The 19,484-nt window shown below is 32.6% G+C and overlaps 2 protein-coding genes across 9 annotated transcripts in view; both read left to right on the top strand.

Moving 5' to 3' along the window:
* LOC122300626 overlaps positions 1–19,269 on the top strand; it is a 40,408-nt gene extending 21,139 nt beyond the window's left edge. The window contains exons 2-8 of one of the 7 annotated variants that reach the window (XM_043111415.1): positions 16,976–17,153; positions 17,382–17,451; positions 17,675–17,730; positions 17,875–17,950; positions 18,039–18,075; positions 18,928–19,042; positions 19,123–19,269. In XM_043111415.1, coding sequence (XP_042967349.1) covers positions 16,976–17,153; positions 17,382–17,451; positions 17,675–17,730; positions 17,875–17,950; positions 18,039–18,075; positions 18,928–18,983 — 473 coding nt within the window. In that variant the 3' untranslated portion in view covers positions 18,984–19,042; positions 19,123–19,269. Of the gene's footprint in view, positions 1–16,975; positions 17,154–17,381; positions 17,452–17,674; positions 17,731–17,874; positions 17,951–18,038; positions 19,043–19,122 lie in introns of those variants that run through there. The other 6 variants (XM_043111419.1, XM_043111420.1, XM_043111418.1 and 3 more) reach the window with 6 other exon arrangements.
* LOC122300625 lies at positions 9,119–15,584 on the top strand. Of its 2 annotated transcripts, none has more exons than XM_043111413.1 (3): positions 9,119–9,743; positions 11,477–11,518; positions 15,242–15,584. In XM_043111413.1, exons 1-3 carry the CDS (start codon positions 9,243–9,245, stop codon positions 15,392–15,394), a joined length of 696 nt encoding a protein of 231 aa, XP_042967347.1. In that variant the 5' UTR covers positions 9,119–9,242; the 3' UTR covers positions 15,395–15,584. The 2 variants fall into 2 exon arrangements, with proteins under 2 accessions (XP_042967347.1, XP_042967348.1); XM_043111414.1 differs by lacking the exon at positions 15,242–15,584 and adding an exon at positions 12,519–12,753 and having other exon boundaries at positions 9,121–9,743.
* Positions 19,270–19,484: the final 215 nt, after the last annotated feature.

The raw sequence follows: 19,484 nt of genomic DNA, 5'->3' as shown, positions 1-19,484 counted from the left end.
TAAAAGAATTACAGTGTATGTATGTATGTTATCATATATGTCATGCCATGCCAAGTTATCATGTAATTGTCTATTATACAGAATTTATTCTGTCATCAATTTTTATCTGTTACACAATATATTCTGTCATGTATTACTATACATTACAAATATGTCATGCTAAATATGTTGTTTGTTATATGTTATGCCATGTTACGAAATGTTACTATCTCAAGTTGGTTATGTATTTCAAATTATGTTCAAGTCACGTTATGTTACGTCAGGGCTTCAGTCCTTTCATATTCCAGTCACGTTTCATCTTGAGTATATTCAGTTTATGTAGAATACATGGGGCCACAACAACTGTGGAGTATGTATTTAACTGCATAGTGATGTATAGAATACATGGGGCCACAACAACTGTGGAGTATGTATTTAACTGCATAGTGATGTATAGAATACATGGGGCCACAACAACTATGGAGTATGTATTTACACATAGAATACATGGGGCCACAACAACTGTGGAGTATGTATTTTTAATGTTAAGTCATGTTTGTGTAGAATACATGAGGCCACAACAACTGTGGAGTATGTATTTACACGTAGAATACATGGGGCCACAACAACTGTGAAGTATGTATTTTTCATGTTAATTCAAGTTTCAGAGCAAGTTCATGCTAAGTCAAGTTTCAGATCAAGTTCATGTCAAGTCAAGTTCAGTTCATGATTCAATTTAAGCTATGTCAATTATGCTATGTTGTACGCTAAGTTATGTTTTAATTACTTATAAATTTGATTATGCATTTATGCTTTTACTGTCATACATGGATCATTAGTCTGTATGGAAGTTTTTTTGTTAACTTGCTGAGATTTGTAATCAAATCTCACTGTGGTAGTCCCAACTACCATTCCCCCCGAATGGTAGATCTTGTTACAGGACCTGAAGGAGGATCAGGAGCTGACCAACTAGACACAGTCGACTGAACGACGGTGCGTCGTTAATGTTAATATAGTAGTTAAATTACTACTTGTACGATGGAGTTGCATCTCCAGTACTTTTGGATCATAACTATTTTGGAATAGTGCTGTGATCTTAGTTATTCAATGGATCTTTATGTATGAAGTATGTTTTAAGTATTGAGATATTTTCAGTTTGGTGCATAGTATTGCTAAAGAAAAAAATTATCCGCTACGAATATTGCATAATGTTAGATGCATGTTAGGATTATTGCATCTTATATGTCATGAACGGGGGCAGGTAACCTTGTGTTGCATGTCTCGACGCTTCAAATGTCCGTCCGATCCCAAACGGAATTTGGGGGCGTCACAATAACTATCTTATATGATTAATGTTAAATATTGGTTACGCACTTTGTTACCTTTCAATTCTACATACGACACACTTTGCTAGCCTCCCGGGACCCGACACCAAATCCTAGTTCCACCCAGTATGGTCCTCATGTATTACACATAACTTTATTTAGTTATTTCATGCAGGCACTAGTTCCTCGACCTCCTCCTCAAAGTCAACCTGCAAGAGTACGTATATAAGTTTTTAGATTTCTCGTATGCCATAAATATTCTTCGCTTCCCTCACTATTAGTTTCCCTCCCTTGATCAATTAGTCATTTGACATTTTCATGCCTTCTTCTATGCACAGATATATTAAAAAGAATAATGTTAAATATAATCTTAGTGTTTGCAAATCTCATGCACTCATTTTAAAAAACAAAAAATGGAATCCATAATAAAAAAATAATTATTTCATGTGAGTCCCAGGTTTAAGCACTTTTTTTCAAAATGAATACGTAAAACTTACATATCTTCAAACTATAAATATCATTTCTCTATTAAAAATATAGGATTTTTGACCATATATTACATTCGCTTGAATTAATTAATAGACTTGGTAGAAATATTCTTATTTTTAATTTTCATTTATGAGATTTCTGAATTACCAATAAGCTAGACGGTGTTTAAAGAGAAAGTACTGTATATGTATATGTTTTTCGCCACCATAATACAACATTTTTAGATTGGACTCTTAAATTATCAAAACAATAGACGTTGCATCTTAAATTAGGCACCTTATATTAAATTACTCATTATTAAATTATTGATTAAAGTTTAACTGATGTGATTGATGAAAAATGAGTCATGTTAGACATTATATACAAGCTCATGACTCATGAGGTACTCATGTGTAAGCTGTCCCATTCAAACCCTTTAAAAGAAAAAGGTTAAGCCTACCATAAACTATGTTTGTTTTAGTGGCCGAATCTCACTTTTTTCATATAGTTCATATGGAATTCAGCACAAGTCATTTTACATAAAAAATAGGGTATATCCTACTTCTTGAGAAGCTAGTCTTTGTTCAAAATACATTGACGATCAGGATATATATATATATATAGTTGTTAGACCTCAAGGGTGAGTGCTTGCAGTAATCCATATAAGTATTCAATTTACTTCGCAAAATTTGCTTGATTTATGGCTAACGAACACCCATATCTTGTTTCATTTTGCATTCAGTTTGATTGGTGGAATGTACTTCACTTACTGGAAGTCACAGTAAGCGCTGCGAGTCTTTGCAGTATCATGTGATATTCATATATGAGATGTGCTATATACAATCATGCTAGAGAGTACCTGTCCCCTCAACTCTATTGAATTGTTTATTATATTTTGTATGGAAATTTAAAAATACTCTAATTATGAGATGACATGTGATGAACTGTTTTCCGAATCTAAATGAGGCTGAATGTAATTCTTGATTGTTCTTTTTGTACGTAAGTGTTGCTTATTTATACGGGCAATGCTAGGGATCCCGTTGCCCAGTTCTACTTGTCTTTTTTTTTACATCATTTTTTAACTCTTTTAAATATTTAAAAAAAAAATCACAATATTATTAAACAATACTTTCTTAATCACTAAGTAAAAAAAAAAATGAGAGAGAGAGAGCTCCAAGCAGGATACCAAGCTTTTTCCTATTTATACATGTCAGGCTTTACTACAATTACGGGCCATGGGCCCCAAAATTACCCAGGAATTACTACAGCTCAATATTACATCTTAAAGCTCCATTACAGGCCCATCTTCACTTAAGCCACAAGCCCATCCTCTTAATCCCATTAAGCCCTGTCAACACCCGTTGCCACATGCCCTAGCTTCCATCATCGTATTCCATCTTAATCTTAGCCGCCATCTCTTCTGCTCCTTCCACCCTGATTTTCTCCATTAATTGCAATCACCGTAGTTGAGGACAGACTATTAAATTCCCCCAAACTAGCATACCACCCCTCCTCCCTTGCACTCTTATCCACCTTCCAGATCTTCAACATGGTATCCTGAATGACCTCCAAACCATCACACCTATCAACATAAATTCTGCCTATCAAACTACGCCTTTCAGCGCTCCTCATATCTTTGAAATCATCATTCTTAACCTCAATAGCATTGCTCTTTGCTTCGTTAAGGCTAAGGTGATTCCAAACTTCATTAAGATCTTCCATGTCTACCTACAAAATACCACCCTACGTTGAACCATCCTCCTTCCCCTCTTTCGAATTATTACCTTTTTCAAATTTTGCATAACATACTTTTAAAACAATTGTCAACGGGAAAAAAGACTCATGTAAATATAACTATAAGTATAGATAAAATTTTCCATCTTTAAAAAGCCAAATGACCTTTTATATCATTTCTACTTCAAAAAATTACTTTTTTTTTTTTTTTTAAAATACATGGTTTGTAGTGTTTGTCACGAGATGAAAGTTCACATGGAAGGTACAAAAACACTAGCAAAATGAAAGATCAGAATCCAATGTGGAAAAAAGTGATAAGGTCGATCTGGGGTGGTTGGATAATTACCTTTAAAGTTAAACTCTATATATATATATATTAATAAAATATTAGTATCTTCTTTGGAAGACAATGTGTGACATGTGATTGGACCGTGTTAGACACCAACCTTAATTGCTTGCGTACTAGCCAACTTCAACAGCTGGGGTGAGCTTAGGGATAAGGAATCTTGTGGGGTGCTGCGGACCCCATTTTCGAGATTGCCTGAGATTTCAACTGTGGTTGCATTATAAAAGAGGACAGAAGGAGCAGATGACAAGATGCTCTCTCTCTCTCTCCCCTTTTTTTTTAAAAAAAAAAAAGAAAAAAATCTCATAAGAATAAAAAGGCAAAAAAGGACAAGCTTTTACAGCCGTTAGATTCCATCTCTCTGCCATGGAATTAAGAATCTGCCTTTTGGTCTAAAATGATGTAAAATCAAAAAATACAATATAATATTGCAGCAAAAACGTGTGGCGTATGGCTTGGATCCACTCCGGTTTCCCGCATCTCCACTGGTCTTGTCGGATGCTTGTATTTGAAGAATCTGTACGTCGGTTATGCCCCTTGATTTTAACGAGTATTGAAAAGTAGAAGGTGAGTGGGAAGGAACTACGTGTCGTTTTTGGAGTGGTAAGGGGTTGATATTCGTGTTTTTGAAGGGTCAAAGAGTATAAGGTTTTGTTTGTTTAACAAAAATTAAAAATCTATTTTGTCTCAATTTATTATTATAATTTTTTTAAATTTAAATATAAAATATAATAAATAATCTAATTTTTTTAAATTTTAATATAAATTAATATTTAAAAATTATATTATAATAATATTTTATTTATTATTATTTAAAATATCTTATCTTATTTTATTTTATCTTATTTGTATAATAACGGGATCAAAAGTTTCATCATCGTTAGTTTTACCCATCCAAAAGTTTCAACTCTCGGAGAGAGAGAGAGAGAGAGAGAAAGAGAGATGCAACATATATCGGGCTGTTGATCTGATCGCCAAAATTCAACAGCTGTGTAAGCCAAAACAATGAAAACAAAACACTTTTTGCTTTGAAAAATGTGCTCTATGCATTGAAAGCAACATCCCATCATTAAATTATTTAAATTATCCGTACTCATATGTAGAGGTTGTCATATTATTATTTTCACTTCCATTAACGATTCATTAGAGCATCGGCAATGATCTCGCTATTGCCCATGCAAGTCTAAAATGGAGCATAAATTTGCAGAAATTCATTTGCAATGGCCTAGCGAAAACTTGAAAGTTTAACATAACTGATACAATAATTATATCCCTTCCTCCAAACTTGGCGAGCGACTGTTGTCCAGCCAAAGCTTATTTTATTCTTTCCGCTCCTTCATCTGTAATTGATCTGCTCCTTCTTCATTTCTTTCTTTTTTTTCTCTATGCCGGAGCTCCGTCGCATGGAAGTGTTTTCGTTTTCAGTAATTGGAGAACCTCAAAACAGAGTAAAATATTGTGCTCTCGTTCTCTCCGTCGCATGGAAGTGTTTTCCAAATTCATCTCCGTTCTCTCTCTCATCACTCTATCTCTCTCTCAGTTACGGGGCCATGCAGATCGACTGCATTTTCTTCTAGCGCAGCTGACCTCCGTCCAGCCACTTGCGGGCCGCCCAATTCCGTCGCAGCTGACCTCCGTCCACCTCACTGTCATTGACCAATGAGCTCTGTTTTTAGGAAAGAAAAACAGGGCTGCCAACCGGAGCCTCACTTACGTTGCTGCACCTCCACATCGCCTCAGAAGATGCCGCCGAGTACTGCACGTCAGCCACACTAACGGCAGACCTCCGTCGAGCCACTTGTGGGCCGCCCAGCTCCATCGCATGCCTCTGTCTCTGTTTTCATTTTTATTTTCGTTTTCGCATGCCTCCGTCGCCCAGCTCCGTTCAATGTGATGAGTTGATAAAATAAATATTATATTATTATTTTTACTTCAAAATAACTAGTTCAATGTGATGGACTTAGCTAAAAGTTTTGATTATAGCTAAAATTTACAATTCTAGCTAAAATTTGGACTTAGCAATGGCTAGACCATTGCTGATGCTCTTAAACATCATCAGTGTCGCTGTCTTTAAATGATGTTTTCATTTTTCAGTCGCTTCCAGGAAGCTTTTATTATACATTCATGGCCTCTTCCAGATATGTAAATCATGGTTTTGACATTTCTGTGAGAGATGTTAGATTCTCTAATGGAATCCTCACCATGTCTTGTAAGTCACATCACTACCGAGATGTGCTATGTGTCATAATAAATAATATTATTTAAAAATTAAAATAACGAATAAGATGAATTTAAAAAATAAAAATAAACACATTATCCTATATCTTTTGGAGGATTGATTCGATTTTAGTTATGAGTAGTTATACATATAATTATAATTTTACTTATAATATTTCTTTTATCAGTTTTATTTTGTTCCAAGCTTTCCAGCTATAGAAATTGCACCAAAAGACTCCCAACGTAATTATGAATACGGCATAATTAATTGAAAAGGTAATAATTATTTTCTGGACCACATAACTTTTTTATACGAGAATTAATTAATTGATGGTTACCATACTACCAATGTAATCCTTAAATGGACAATGCAAGGGATCTGCTGGCGATCTCGTTCTCAAGTCTCGTTAGTTTTTTTTTTTTTTTTAAATATTTTTAAAATATTTTAAAATATTTTAAAAAAATTACAACATTATTAAATAACACTTCCTTAAGTAATAAATAAATAAAAACAAATTAAAGGAGAGTGGAATTGGACAACGGGATCCCGCCGGATCTTTTTCCTTTCAAGAAGGAAAATGTTGGTTTGTCTCGAGGATGGGTCCAAGCATTTTCATATGATTTTTTTATCTAAAAGTTAAGAAAATATTTTTTTCATTGATTTTGTGTATTTTAAAAAAAATATATATTTGAAAGTATAAAAAAATAAATAAATAAAACGAAAGATCAAATAGAGAATTTGTGAGTGAGTGTAACACGACTCTTTCTTGAAATGATTTCCGTACGAATATCTGATTATATTGGTAAATAATATTTAGAGGGATATAATTTAGAGGGCACACTAGCTCTCTGAGCCACTGAACATCCCATGTTCTCCTCCTGACTTGTACACCCATTTTTTTTTCGTGTTTACTAACTTTTCAGTCTGTGCCAATTTATCACGCCATACCCTACGCGTTGCTGTATTGATCAGAGCCTGTCACTGTCACTGGCGTCACATGCCTTGTACGTCGCATCACAATAAATTGAAAAACCAAATAAAATAAAATTTTCAAATATAAAATAAACAATCATTTCCATATCTCTACAAGTGGCTGACAGTCTGATTCCATTCTACTTAAGGTATACTGGTTTCATCTATCTTTTAATTTTGATAAATTTATTTAAAATAAATCTATATTAAATTTATTAAAAAAATATTTAAAAAATTTTAAATTATAATAATTATTATTTTTTCTTAAAATTTAAAAATCTACTTTTCTACGTTCAAATTATTATTTTATTATAATTTTAATAAATAATTATTTTATTTTATTTTATTCTAAATTAGTTAAAAATCAATTATTTAAATATTAAATTAAACTATTAATATTCATATGATTAATATAATTATAAAATATGAAAAAAAAAATTAAAAATATTATTATTAAAAAATAATATTATATTGATGAATCTAATAGTTAATTCAATGTACAATTATAGATACGAAGGTTTTAAATTTATGAAAAATGTGTACTTTTTAACAAATTTTTAAGATAAATTTAAAAGAGTCTAATACTAATACTCTTATGCAAGAAATTGAAAAAGGTCAAGTCAGTATAAATTTTAAATATATAAATTTTATAGAGATATTTTGTAAAATTGTGAGTTTTATTAAAATAAAATTATATTTTTTTACAATAATATTTAATTTCTTTTAAAAAAATTACATAAAATTTATGTATTAGAATTTCTATAAATCATTTCTGAAAAAAATCAGACAGAGAGAGTGGGAGTATGTGCTGATATTATTCCAGCTATAGAAATTGTAACAAATCGTGAGCTCTACGCTTTCTAAGAAGAAAAGAAATGTCCGATTGTTAACCCTTTATCGATAGACTTAGAAGACTTGGGTGAAAAAACAAATATAAGTTTATTGAAATTATCACATGCAGCACCTCACGTTCACTATGAGAAATTGGTTATAACCACCAAATAATGAAATGAGATACAGACTGGCTAGATGATGAAGATTATCCTTGAATTTCAGATTCTCAGGAGTAGACATGGTTGTATGAGTTGAAAAACTTGGAAGGCTTGAAGATGATTAGCTCATGATATCATAATATTTTTTGTTTTGTAAATTCTATTCATCATCTTCACATAGTATATATATTTTTATATTTTTAATTATGAATACGGCATTATGAATACGGCATAATTAATTGAAAAGGTAATAATTATTTTCTGGACCACATAACTTTTTTATACGAGAATTAATTAATTGATGGTTACCATACTACCAATGTAATCCTTAAATGGACAATGCAAGGGATCTGCTGGGGATCTCGTTCTCAAGTCTCGTTAGTTTTTTTTTTTTTAAAATTATTTTTAAAATATTTTTAAATATTTTCAAAAAATTACAATATTATTAAATAACACTTCCTTAAATAATAAATAAATAAAAACAAATTAAAGGGGAGTGGAATTGGACAACGGCATCCTGCCGGATCTTTTTCCTTTCAAGAAGGAAAATGTTGGTTTGTCTCGAGGATGGGTCCAAGCATTTTCATATGATTTTTTTATCTAAAAATGAAGAAAATATTTTTTTAATTGATTTTGTGTATTTTTAAAAAAATATATTTGAAAGTATAAAAAAATAAATAAAAAAAACAAAAGATCAAATAGAGAATTTGTGAGTGAGTGTAACACGACTCTTTCTTGAAATGATTTCCGTACGAATATCTGATTATATTGGTAAATAATATTTAGCGGGATATAATTTAGAGGGCACACTAGCTCTCTGAGCCACTGAACATCCCATGTTCTCCTCCTGACTTGTACACCCATTTTTTTTTTGGTTTTTACTCACTTTTCAGTCTGTGCCAATTTATCATTTTTCGACGTTCCACGACCGCCATACCCTACGCGTTGTTGTATTGATCAGAGCCATACCCTAGGTGTATATTGTCAGCATCCAGTACCACGTGAGCATCTCCAAACGACCACTTTACACGGCATGGCTAATGAGCCAGCTCCAGAAATAAGGTCTATATATAAATATTTCTATAAAAAATTAATGATAGTAATCCAGTCGAATTTTCTGTTCCAAATCAAGTGGCTGCGAGATATTAACCCTTATAAGTAGTACTCACGAAGCTCGATCAAACTCAAAGGCCCTGCACACAGCAATAATGGATCCAGCCCACCTCAACGAGTTACACGCAGCTGCTCGCGCATACTATCGCAATGCCTCCCAGGACCTTCAGGAGAAAGCATCGGCCTTCTTTCACGCGATGGATATGGATCGGAATGGCCGAGTCAGCTTTTATGAGTTTGTCACGTTCTTCCGAGAATGCGGTTACAACTGGATAGACGGCGACACGTTCAGGACGTTCGACCGCAACGGGGACGGTACCTTGGATTTCTCCGAAGTCCTGGCGTTGTACTACACCATGCAAACACGAGGTGTGTGGTGCCGAGCATGCGGGGTGTGGCTAACGAGGCTGTATTTTACATGCCTCGCATGCTATGACAGCTGTGGCGACACCTACGATCTCTGTCCCACCTGCTGTGCCGGCGATGGCATTAGCTTCCAGCACTGGCATCCCTACAACTACTTCATAGATAGCTATGTCTTGCTACGGGCCAGGAGAGGCCAGGCGCCTGCTGCTCCTCCTCCAAATATGAGTCTGGTAAGGAAAAGTACTTGGCAATTATTTTTCACTTTTTGAACGAGCTAGTGAAATTAATTTTTTCCAACGAATTAGCCACGTGCGTCTTGGTAACAAGGAAAAATAATAATTTTTAATTAATGATATATAATATGTTAGGACGTTGCTACGTCCACACAAATTTTTTACATAAAAGTTTTACCAATCACTACAAATTTTTTATTTTTTACTTTTTTTTCTTTCATTATTTTTTAAAATTATTTAGATATTTTTTTAAAATAAAAAAATTACATATTCATTTAAAAATTTTTACTTAATCACAAAATAAAAATAAAAAATAAAAAATAAAAATTCGGCAGATGATTTCGGTATCATCTGTGAGCCTAGTATTTTCCATTATATATATAGGCTGAAAATATCATTTATTTACCTAGCTCATATAATTAGAGTACCTAGCTAGCTGGCTAATAATTAATTAATTATTATACCTTTTGTAGCCATCAATTTAAATTTTTACATCAATCTGCGAATACTTTGTATGGATTCCCCTAAACTTATCAAAGGAAGAATATTAAAATTTTCTAATATTCTAATACTAACAAGAATATAATAATAATAATATTATTAATGAACTCACAAACAATCTAAATGGAAGATTTTGGTTTATTGAACTTTTAATTTAGGATTTTTTTTATATCTCTTCTTAGATATATTTAAAAATAATATTATTTTTCATATATAATATTATTTGAAAAAATAACAATTATTTTCGTTATTTTTTCGCATGTCCTTAGTGAGTGGTGAGAATTGCCGCCTTCGCTTGCTTGTCGAACATCTTCATTTCCTCTCCGTTTTATTTGTTTTCCTTTTATTCTAACACCCTTATTTTGCTTTTCCTTATAGTCTCCCATTCCTTTCCCTTCTTTTATCTTCTAGTGTGGGACCTCTTCTCTTAGGTTGGGTTTCCTAGGCTTACTTTGGGACATGTATATTTCATCCCTTCCATATATGTTTTTTATTTTTTTAAATGTCTCCCCCCTCCCCCCTCTCCCTGCGCCTCTCTCTTCCACATTTTCAAAAATCTCATTTAGTACTTATTTGTCTAGTTGTCTTTTTGTTTTTCAACAATTTTTTCATACTTAATTACACCTATTTTTTGACATTAATAAAATATTACATTCACATTTTTTTTTAACATCTAAAAAGAGGCAATAAAATGGTCTCAAGTTATTTGGTAAATTTACAACCTCATTTTTTCTATTTATTTACACTTTTCCTTACAAGTTTTCCACTAACTAGCTTATTTGGATTAGTTTTGTTAGTAAGTACAACAATTATCTATTATACAACTATTGAGTTAACAACTAGGAGTGAAGACAACAAATCTCACGTATCTATTTCTATCTATATTATAGAGGCTTTACAATATTCAATCTTAGATTTAGCAAAGAAGTTTATTTTTGTTTACAAAATTTCATCATTTGCTTCAAAAATCTCACATAGCTATTTTAATTTTAATTTTTACCGTTCGCTTAAGTCTGATGGAGCTCAAGTGAGATGTTTAAATGGATGGCTTTAAGAATATTTTAGATTGTCCTTATATGATTAATGTTAAATATCGGTGACACACTTTGTTACCTTTTACTCCTACCTACGACACACTTTGTTAATCCCTCACGATGTACCAAATCTTAGTTCCACCCATGTATGGTCCTAATGTATTACACATAACTTTATTTAATTATTTCATGCAGGCACTAGTTCCTCGACCTGCTCCTCAACATCCACCTGCAAGGGTACGTATATATGTTTTTAGATTTCTCGTATGCTATAAATATTCTAATCTTCCCTCGATCACTATTAATTTCCCTCCCTTGATCAATTAGTCATTTGACATTTTCATGCCTTATTCTATGCACAGATATATTAAAAAGAGTAATGTTAAATACAATCTTAGTATCTGCAAATCTCATGCACTCATTTTGAAAAAAAATAAAATAAAAGTGGGATCCATAATAAAAAAAATAATTTTTTAATGAAGTCTCAGGTTTAAGCACTTTTTTTCAAAATGAATATGTAAAACTTACATATCTTAATACTATAAATATCATTTCTCTATTAAAAATATAGGATTTTTGACCATATATTACATTCGCTTGAATTAATTAATTGATTTGGTAGAAATATTTTTATTTTTAACTTTCATTTATGAGATTTCTTAATTACCAATAAGCTAGACGGTGTTTAAAGGGAAAGTACTATATATGTTTTTCGTGACCATAATACAACATTTTTAGATTGGACTCTTAAATTATCAAAACAATAGACGTTGCATCTTAAATTAGGTACCTTATATTAAATTACTCATTATTAAATTATTAATTAAAGTTTAACTGACGTGATTGATGAAAAATGAGTCATGTTAGATATATACAAGCTCAAGAGGTACTCATGTGTAAGCTGTCTCATTCAAACCCTTCAAAAGAAAAAAGTTAAGCCTACCGTAAACTATGTTTGTTTTAGTGGCCGAATCTCACTTTTTTCAAATAGTTCATATGGAATTCAGCACGTCATTTTACATGAAAAATAGGGTATATCCTACTTCTTGAGAAGCTAGTCTTTGTGCAAAATACATTGACGATCAGGATCTATATATATATATATATATATATATATAGTGGTTAGACCTCAAGGGTCAGTGCTTGCAGTAATCCATAAAAGTATTCAATTTACTTCGCAAAATTTGCTTGATTTATGGCTAACCAACACCCATATCTTGTTTCATTTTGCATTCAGCTTGATTGGTGGAATGCACTTCAATTACTTGGGGTGGCATTAAGTGCTGCGAGTCTTTGCAGTATCATGTGATATTGATATATGAGATGTGCTATATACAATCACACTAGGGAGTAACTGTCCCCTCAATTCTATTGAATTGTTTATTATATTTTGTATGAAAATTTAAAAATACTCTAATTATGAGATGAGATGGGATGAACTGTTTTTCGAATCTAAATGAGGCTGAATGTAATTCTTGATTGTTTTTTCTATACTTAAGTGTTGCTTATTTATACGGGCAATGCTACAATTCTGCAAGTCTTTTTTTTTTTTTTACATCATTTTTTAACTCTTTTAAATATTTAAAAAAATCACAATATTACTAAACAATATTTTCTTAATTACTAAGTAAAAAAAATTTTTGGAGAGAGAGCTCCAAGCAGGATCCCTAGCTTTTTCCTATTTATACATGTCAGGCTTTACTACAATTACGGGCCACGGGCACCGAAATTACCCAAGAATTACTACATCTCAATATTACATCGTAAAGCTCCATTACAAGCCCATCTTCACTTAAGCCATAAGCCCATCCTCTTAAGCCCCTGAAGCCCCGTCAACACCCGTTGCCACTGGCCCTAGCTTCCATCATTGTATTCCATCTTAATCTTAGCCGCCATCTCTTCTACGTGTGAGACAAGCCGTGACAACGCCATTGTCGGTTCTCTATCCTTTTTTCTTTGGAAGAAGAACAAATTAAAAAAAGGTTTCTGATCCCTTTTCTGCTCCTTCCACCCTGATTTTCTCCATTAATTGCAATCGCCGCAGTTGAGGACAGCCTAGTAAATTCCTCCAAACTAGCATACCACCCCTCCTCCCTGCACTTGCTAACTTGCTCCTCTCAAATTCGACAATACCCCATTAAATTTAGACCAATTCTTTGATAGCAGTGTCATCTCTTGCACTGATGGAAAGGTCATCACCGGCTTCTGGTTAAGGCATCGTAAATAGCTTTTGTAGTTTCTTAAGGCGGTTTTCTCATCTCAGTGTACCTTCTGTGTTTGGATATCAATGAAGCCCACCGTTTCATTAAATTTATTCCAGTTCCCGACCATTTTTTTCTCCAGCTCAAAACAAAGCTGAAAACACAACTCGTGTTAAATGCCGCTTTATCGATCTACAGTAGTTGGCCTCGTTGGGTCGTGCGCAATGCTTGCGCTTTAGAGTTTTTCTTGCTGTATATATCCGATTATTTGTGTGTATACACAAATACGAATAACTTTATATATATATATATATATATTGTATCATTTTATTTCTATTATATTTTGAAAAATGTGACATTAGATGATAAAAAATTATTCAAAAAAAGATTATCTAATGATAATAAATAGTCACATATTATATTATATAATAAAAGTAAGATTATAGTGTGATGTATAGAATTATATATATGTATATATAGTGTGGTGTATGTATATATATTATAGAAAATTCTATACACTACACTATCATATTATTTTCATCTCATTATATAAAATATAACATATTTATCACTATTAGATATCCTTTGATAGATTATTCTTTACGATCCAATGGTAATTAATGTGTCATATATTACATAATGAGATAAAAGTGAAATGAGACTGTGATATATCATTATAGCATTACTCATATATTATATATAAAAACAAAAAATATACACAACAGTCTCACACTTTTTTACACTATTGAAAAATGTGAATTTACTATTTTACCCTCTTCTATTTTATACTAGTGTGTTGGGTATAGGACTGCTGTGTAGCAGTGCTCATATAAAAAACTCTCTTTACAGTTGGATGGAGGTAATCAAGGCATAGTCGTCGTCTACGTGGAACAAATGAAACGATTCGTTTCATTCAAAATAACAAATGATGTGTTTTCATTTTTCTCCATCTTCTCTACAAGGCTTATTTTCTCCCATTCGTGCTCTCCCTCCTCTCTAAGGTTTGATCTCCACGTCATGTCAAAATTAAAAAAAGAATGCACAAAAAACTATGGCAGGACAAAATTGCTTCCAATAAAAATGTTTTTGAGACAACCTATTCATGTTCTTGTAATGGTAAGCCTAATTGTGCGATTTGGTCCGAATGCAAACTCTTCTAAGGGAAACTTCCCTTATTTACCTCTCCCCATCCACCAACAACTACATGTACTCTCTCTCTCTCTCTCTCTCTCTCTCTCTCTCTCTCTCTCTCTCTCTCTCTCTCTCCCTCCCTCCCTATATTTCCTATGTTCGTGCCTTGAAATTTACCCAGTGGGAAGTTCTTTATGGGTTTTGTTGGTTAGCCTTCTAGGTTTCTTAGGTAGTTCTATTTGTTTGGGACTTCTAAAAATAGGTTTTGCTCCTGTTAGATACATCTCTCAACTGTCTGGCTCGCTTAGGACACCCATTTTTCTATACTTTTCTCTATCTCTCTTTGTACTTTATGGTTGGTCCTGAATTTAGGTTTATTTTGCTCACACACTTGTCTTCTACCCATTTAGTTTCCATTTTCAATATATTTGCCAAAGTCTCTACTTCCCTATGTGTCCAACATTATGATATTCTCTTCCCTTATAATTTTGTAAACAAGGTTGGTGTAGATCCATGTTGTTAGTGACTCGTTGAGTCAACTCGGCCACTCAGTTTTCCTTTTAAAACATCGCACCATTAGATTTCAACTTACCTGTCTTTGCCCTTTTCATTTTGTGCTCCAAAAAAGTCCATAGCTCGGTCGTCGATCAGCTTCAAAATCCACAAAGAAGTAGGGAAGCTTCGACCCACAAAGAGAATTCATGGTGAACAAATTGAAGAGAACCCACGAAGAGAATGTAACTTGGTTATGTACGAGAAGCTCCACCCACGACACCCATAAAGATGAAGGGAGAATCCAGCTACGAAGATGAAGAAGCATCTGTGTATTTCTGTTCTTGTATTATATTTATATTTTTCTTTTTTTAATTAAATTAGTTGATGTGGTATTGTCGATTGCACCATGGGGCATTGTCGATTGCACCATGGTTACGCATGGCTATTGTCCATAAAAGAACTGTTTCCCTTTGTTATTTTTTACAACTCTTGTCGGTATTTATCGGTGCTTTAAATTAGCATGTATGGAAGTATTTGATACATTTGGTATTAATGTATAAAGATCTTTTATATATATATATATATTAAAAAATGTTAATTGCAAAATTGACAAAATATTTATTATTTTATAATAAGTTAAAAATTATGAAATTTAAAATTAAAAAATATGAAATAATAAATCTTATATATAAAACGAATAGTACAAGTAAAACAACTCTTCTTGGAATATTAAACGATGAATATCCATAATCTATGCATGCCTAGATTATTGGTGTATGACTACAATCAAACTCAGTATTTGAAGGGGAAGGGGATCCAAAGGAAATCTTTCTATTTTTTTTTTTTTTTTTTTTTTTTTCTGATAATTGGTTAGGTTTGGCAACTAAGATAAAATATAAAATTTTTATCTCATTTTATAATTATAATTTTTTTAAATTCTCATGTAAAATATCATAAATAATTTAATTTTTTAAATCTCAATTTAATTTTTTTAAATTTTTAAATAATAATAATAATATTAAAAATTAATATTTTATTCAACTTTTAATTTTTATCTAAAATTAAAATTTTTATTTCACCATCTAAACCTATCCTAATTATTTCCTCCCCCATGCCTTTTAAGTCACATCATTATCAATAAATATGTGCTGCGTGTAATAATAAATAAAAGTAATGTTAAGTATAACTGTTAAATGCGTAATTATTGTATAATTGTTTTTAAAATAAAACTTAATTATTAAAAAATTATTATTATGATTTAAATTTTATATTTATTTATTTATTTTAAAAATAATTATGTGACACTAATGTAATTATTATTCCTTTATAAATTAAAATATAAAATTAAAATATTTAAAAATTAAAACAACAAATAAAATAAATTTTTGAAAAATAAAAATAAACACATCATCCTTATATCTCTGAAACGGCTGCTTCGATTAATCGATTCTAGCTAATCGAAAAAGGATAATTTTACTTATTATTTTTATATAATATACATAATATTTATTTTAATTTTTGAATAATAAATATATATAGAGTATGAATGATAAATAAAATAATTTAATTAATTTAATAAAAATAAAATAATATAAGTAAAAATAATAAATAACAAATAATAAAAAATAGTATTAAAATATATAAGTTACGTGACGTGGAAGAAAGATATCCCTCTTCTTACCATTCTTTCTGAATTTTATGGAGCAGTCAGTTGCTCTGTTCTTCCCATATTTCCTTTGTTATTCCATTTCTTACTTAGTTATCCAGCAGGTTCATAACAAGAGTTCCTCTCTTCTTCCCATATTTCCTCTTTTATTCCACTTCTTAGTTATTATCCATTAGGTTCGTAACAGTTTCCTTTGTGGAAATCTAGGGAGGAGAAATTCGAATTCGCTTCCGAGATTGAACGGGCTTGCGCAAGATGGCTTGGCTTCGCTCTCGTCGCTCCAGTTCAAGCTCGATCTTCTTGCGCCACAGTTGCCCGCCGATGATGAAGTCCAATCTGCTACCGCTTATCTCGAGTCTTGGAAGAACCAATCCCACAAGTACCTAATTCTCTCTCTCACGGCGATTGCTTGTAATGTTTCTTCTTGTTGCGTTTCTTAACTTGAATTGCCCGAACAGAACTGAACCTTTAAGCCAGTTTAGTGAAAATGCTTTCCTTGAGTGGACGATGTTGAATTAATTGCAGTCCTATATAGGAATGACTTTGTTTTGGGCAGTCCTTAATTGCAGAGTAGTTTGCTATCTTTGTTTACTGTCTTCGTTGCCAGTTTGCGATTGAGTCTGAGGATTGCCAATTTACAAGCAAAGGCTAACATGAGGAAACCTGCTCAGGAAGAGGTAATCAACACCATGTTGAATTACTGTAGCAGAATGTTAGCCATTCCTATATATTTGAGTTAAAACTCTTTCGGTAGCTATTTCGCGCAGAAGTTGCAAATATAGTTTTCTCATACGCTTATTTAACAAATCTCATTTTGTGGTAAGCTTGTGATTAAATATGGGAGTGCTTATGAGAGAGGCTTGGAGTGAGGTGTGATTTTACATGGTTGTGAAAATGCAGAGAGAACTACTTTTGGGTGGTGGAGGAGAATCCACAATTGGCAGACGCAACTTACAATATGTATTATGCTTTATGGATTTGGTCCCAAATTCAATGCAATCATTGAATTTTGTGGCTAGTTTTATGAACATGAACAAAAATAGCCATTTCCTTAACATGGATTTGTTAAATTACTGTACTATTTATAATTTTCTTTTCAGAACAAAAGCCGGAATGACATCTGCTGCTGAAAGCATCCCTGAGAGCCTTCGCTGCACTCGCCAATTGATGGTTCAGGTTAGTAGCTGTATTTCTTGCTTTTTTTTGTCATATGGTTTTTGGGATGCAGCATTAATTTATTTATTTTATTTCTACTTGGATATAGGAAGTGGAAAGAAGTGCGAGCACGCTCATGACTTTTGGTAGATCGTCTATTTCATTATGATCTCAGCATTATTTCTTGTATTTGATGTACTAGGTCTGGATACTTTTTCTGTTTCTAATGGTAAGCTTATAAAGAATGACATGCTATTAGCTGAAAGGGTTGAAAAATTTAAGGAACTATTTTGATATGGCTACATGATTTAGAATTTACTTTAGACTATTGATCAATTAGACCAAATATAAGGTAGGGTAGAATCTTCCTGTGGTAGTGGTCCAATTGAAGCTGTGGTGAAATGTTATTCATTTTCTATTAGGGTAGCCTCACAAGGAGATGGTGTTGGCATTGTTTGACATCTGGTTGATCTGCCTATTCATTGCTCAGTCATATTTTCAAGATGGATAAGCTAGATTTATGAAAGAAAACAGTCTTCAACCTGCTATAACCGATCTAAATGAAGATTTATGCACATTTTTTTTAGTCCTTGCAATTTGTGCATTCAGGATGAAATCCATTTGGAGTTACCACTTCATTTGTGAGTAGTATTACTATCTTATCACTCATCATTTTCCTCTAGTCTATGAATTTCACCCGGTTGTGTTCTTGTGGCTGTTCCTCTGTGGGATCCTAAAATTCTGGTCATTGGAACGTTGCCCCGGTTTTAAAATTGAATTCTGATTGTTGTATGCCAGCATCTTTCTTATGAGGTTAGAATATTTGAATCAACTCATTCGGGTTAGCTTTGAGGTAACGCTTATCTTGTTCTTCATTCTTACATATGAAAAAAGAACTAGAGAATGTCAAGGGATGTGTAAATCTTGTCATATGTCATTTCTCTTAGTACCACCATACAGTAAGTTTACACGAGTTCATATTTGTCTTGGATCTATAGAGGAATCAACAGGAATATTAAAGAAGGCAGAAAGTGAATACAAAGGGCACCGCTAGCTGTTCATGCAAACCCGAAACCTACTCTCCACAATGCAACGTCAAGATGTCATTGACAGGTAAAGGATTTTTTTCCCTCTTCCAATGGCTAATTATCTTTATTTTCAAACAATTTATGTGAATCCCTTTATGTGAACAGGTTGCTACTTGCAGTAGGAGTTTTGTTATTCTCATCTACTGTTCTCTATGTTGTCTCAAAGCGCGTAGGGCTACTAAAGTTGCAGAGACACTTTACTGCTGCTTTAAAGGCTGGTATGGTGAGACAAGCAGAAGTAGGACACAGAGCTGCTGTGGATGGCATAAATCCTCCGCATGTCCATGAAAATGCAGTTCATAAGGTGGATGTTCCTTTAGAACAACCTATACGCGATGAACTCTAAAGTTCTTTCGGTCTTAGGATAAAAAAGAATGTGTCCTATATTGACGACTCTCCATTTTTTCCGAGTGCCCGTATCTTCAATGGCTATGGCTCTTAAGCCTTGTGAGGCAATGTGATTAATC

Source organism: Carya illinoinensis, chromosome 2, assembly GCF_018687715.1.
Source record: "Carya illinoinensis cultivar Pawnee chromosome 2, C.illinoinensisPawnee_v1, whole genome shotgun sequence".
In the NCBI taxonomy this organism is placed as follows: Eukaryota; Viridiplantae; Streptophyta; class Magnoliopsida; order Fagales; family Juglandaceae; genus Carya; species Carya illinoinensis.
Note: the sequence above shows the minus strand (reverse complement) of the source record. Positions and strands in the feature narration are given on the sequence as shown.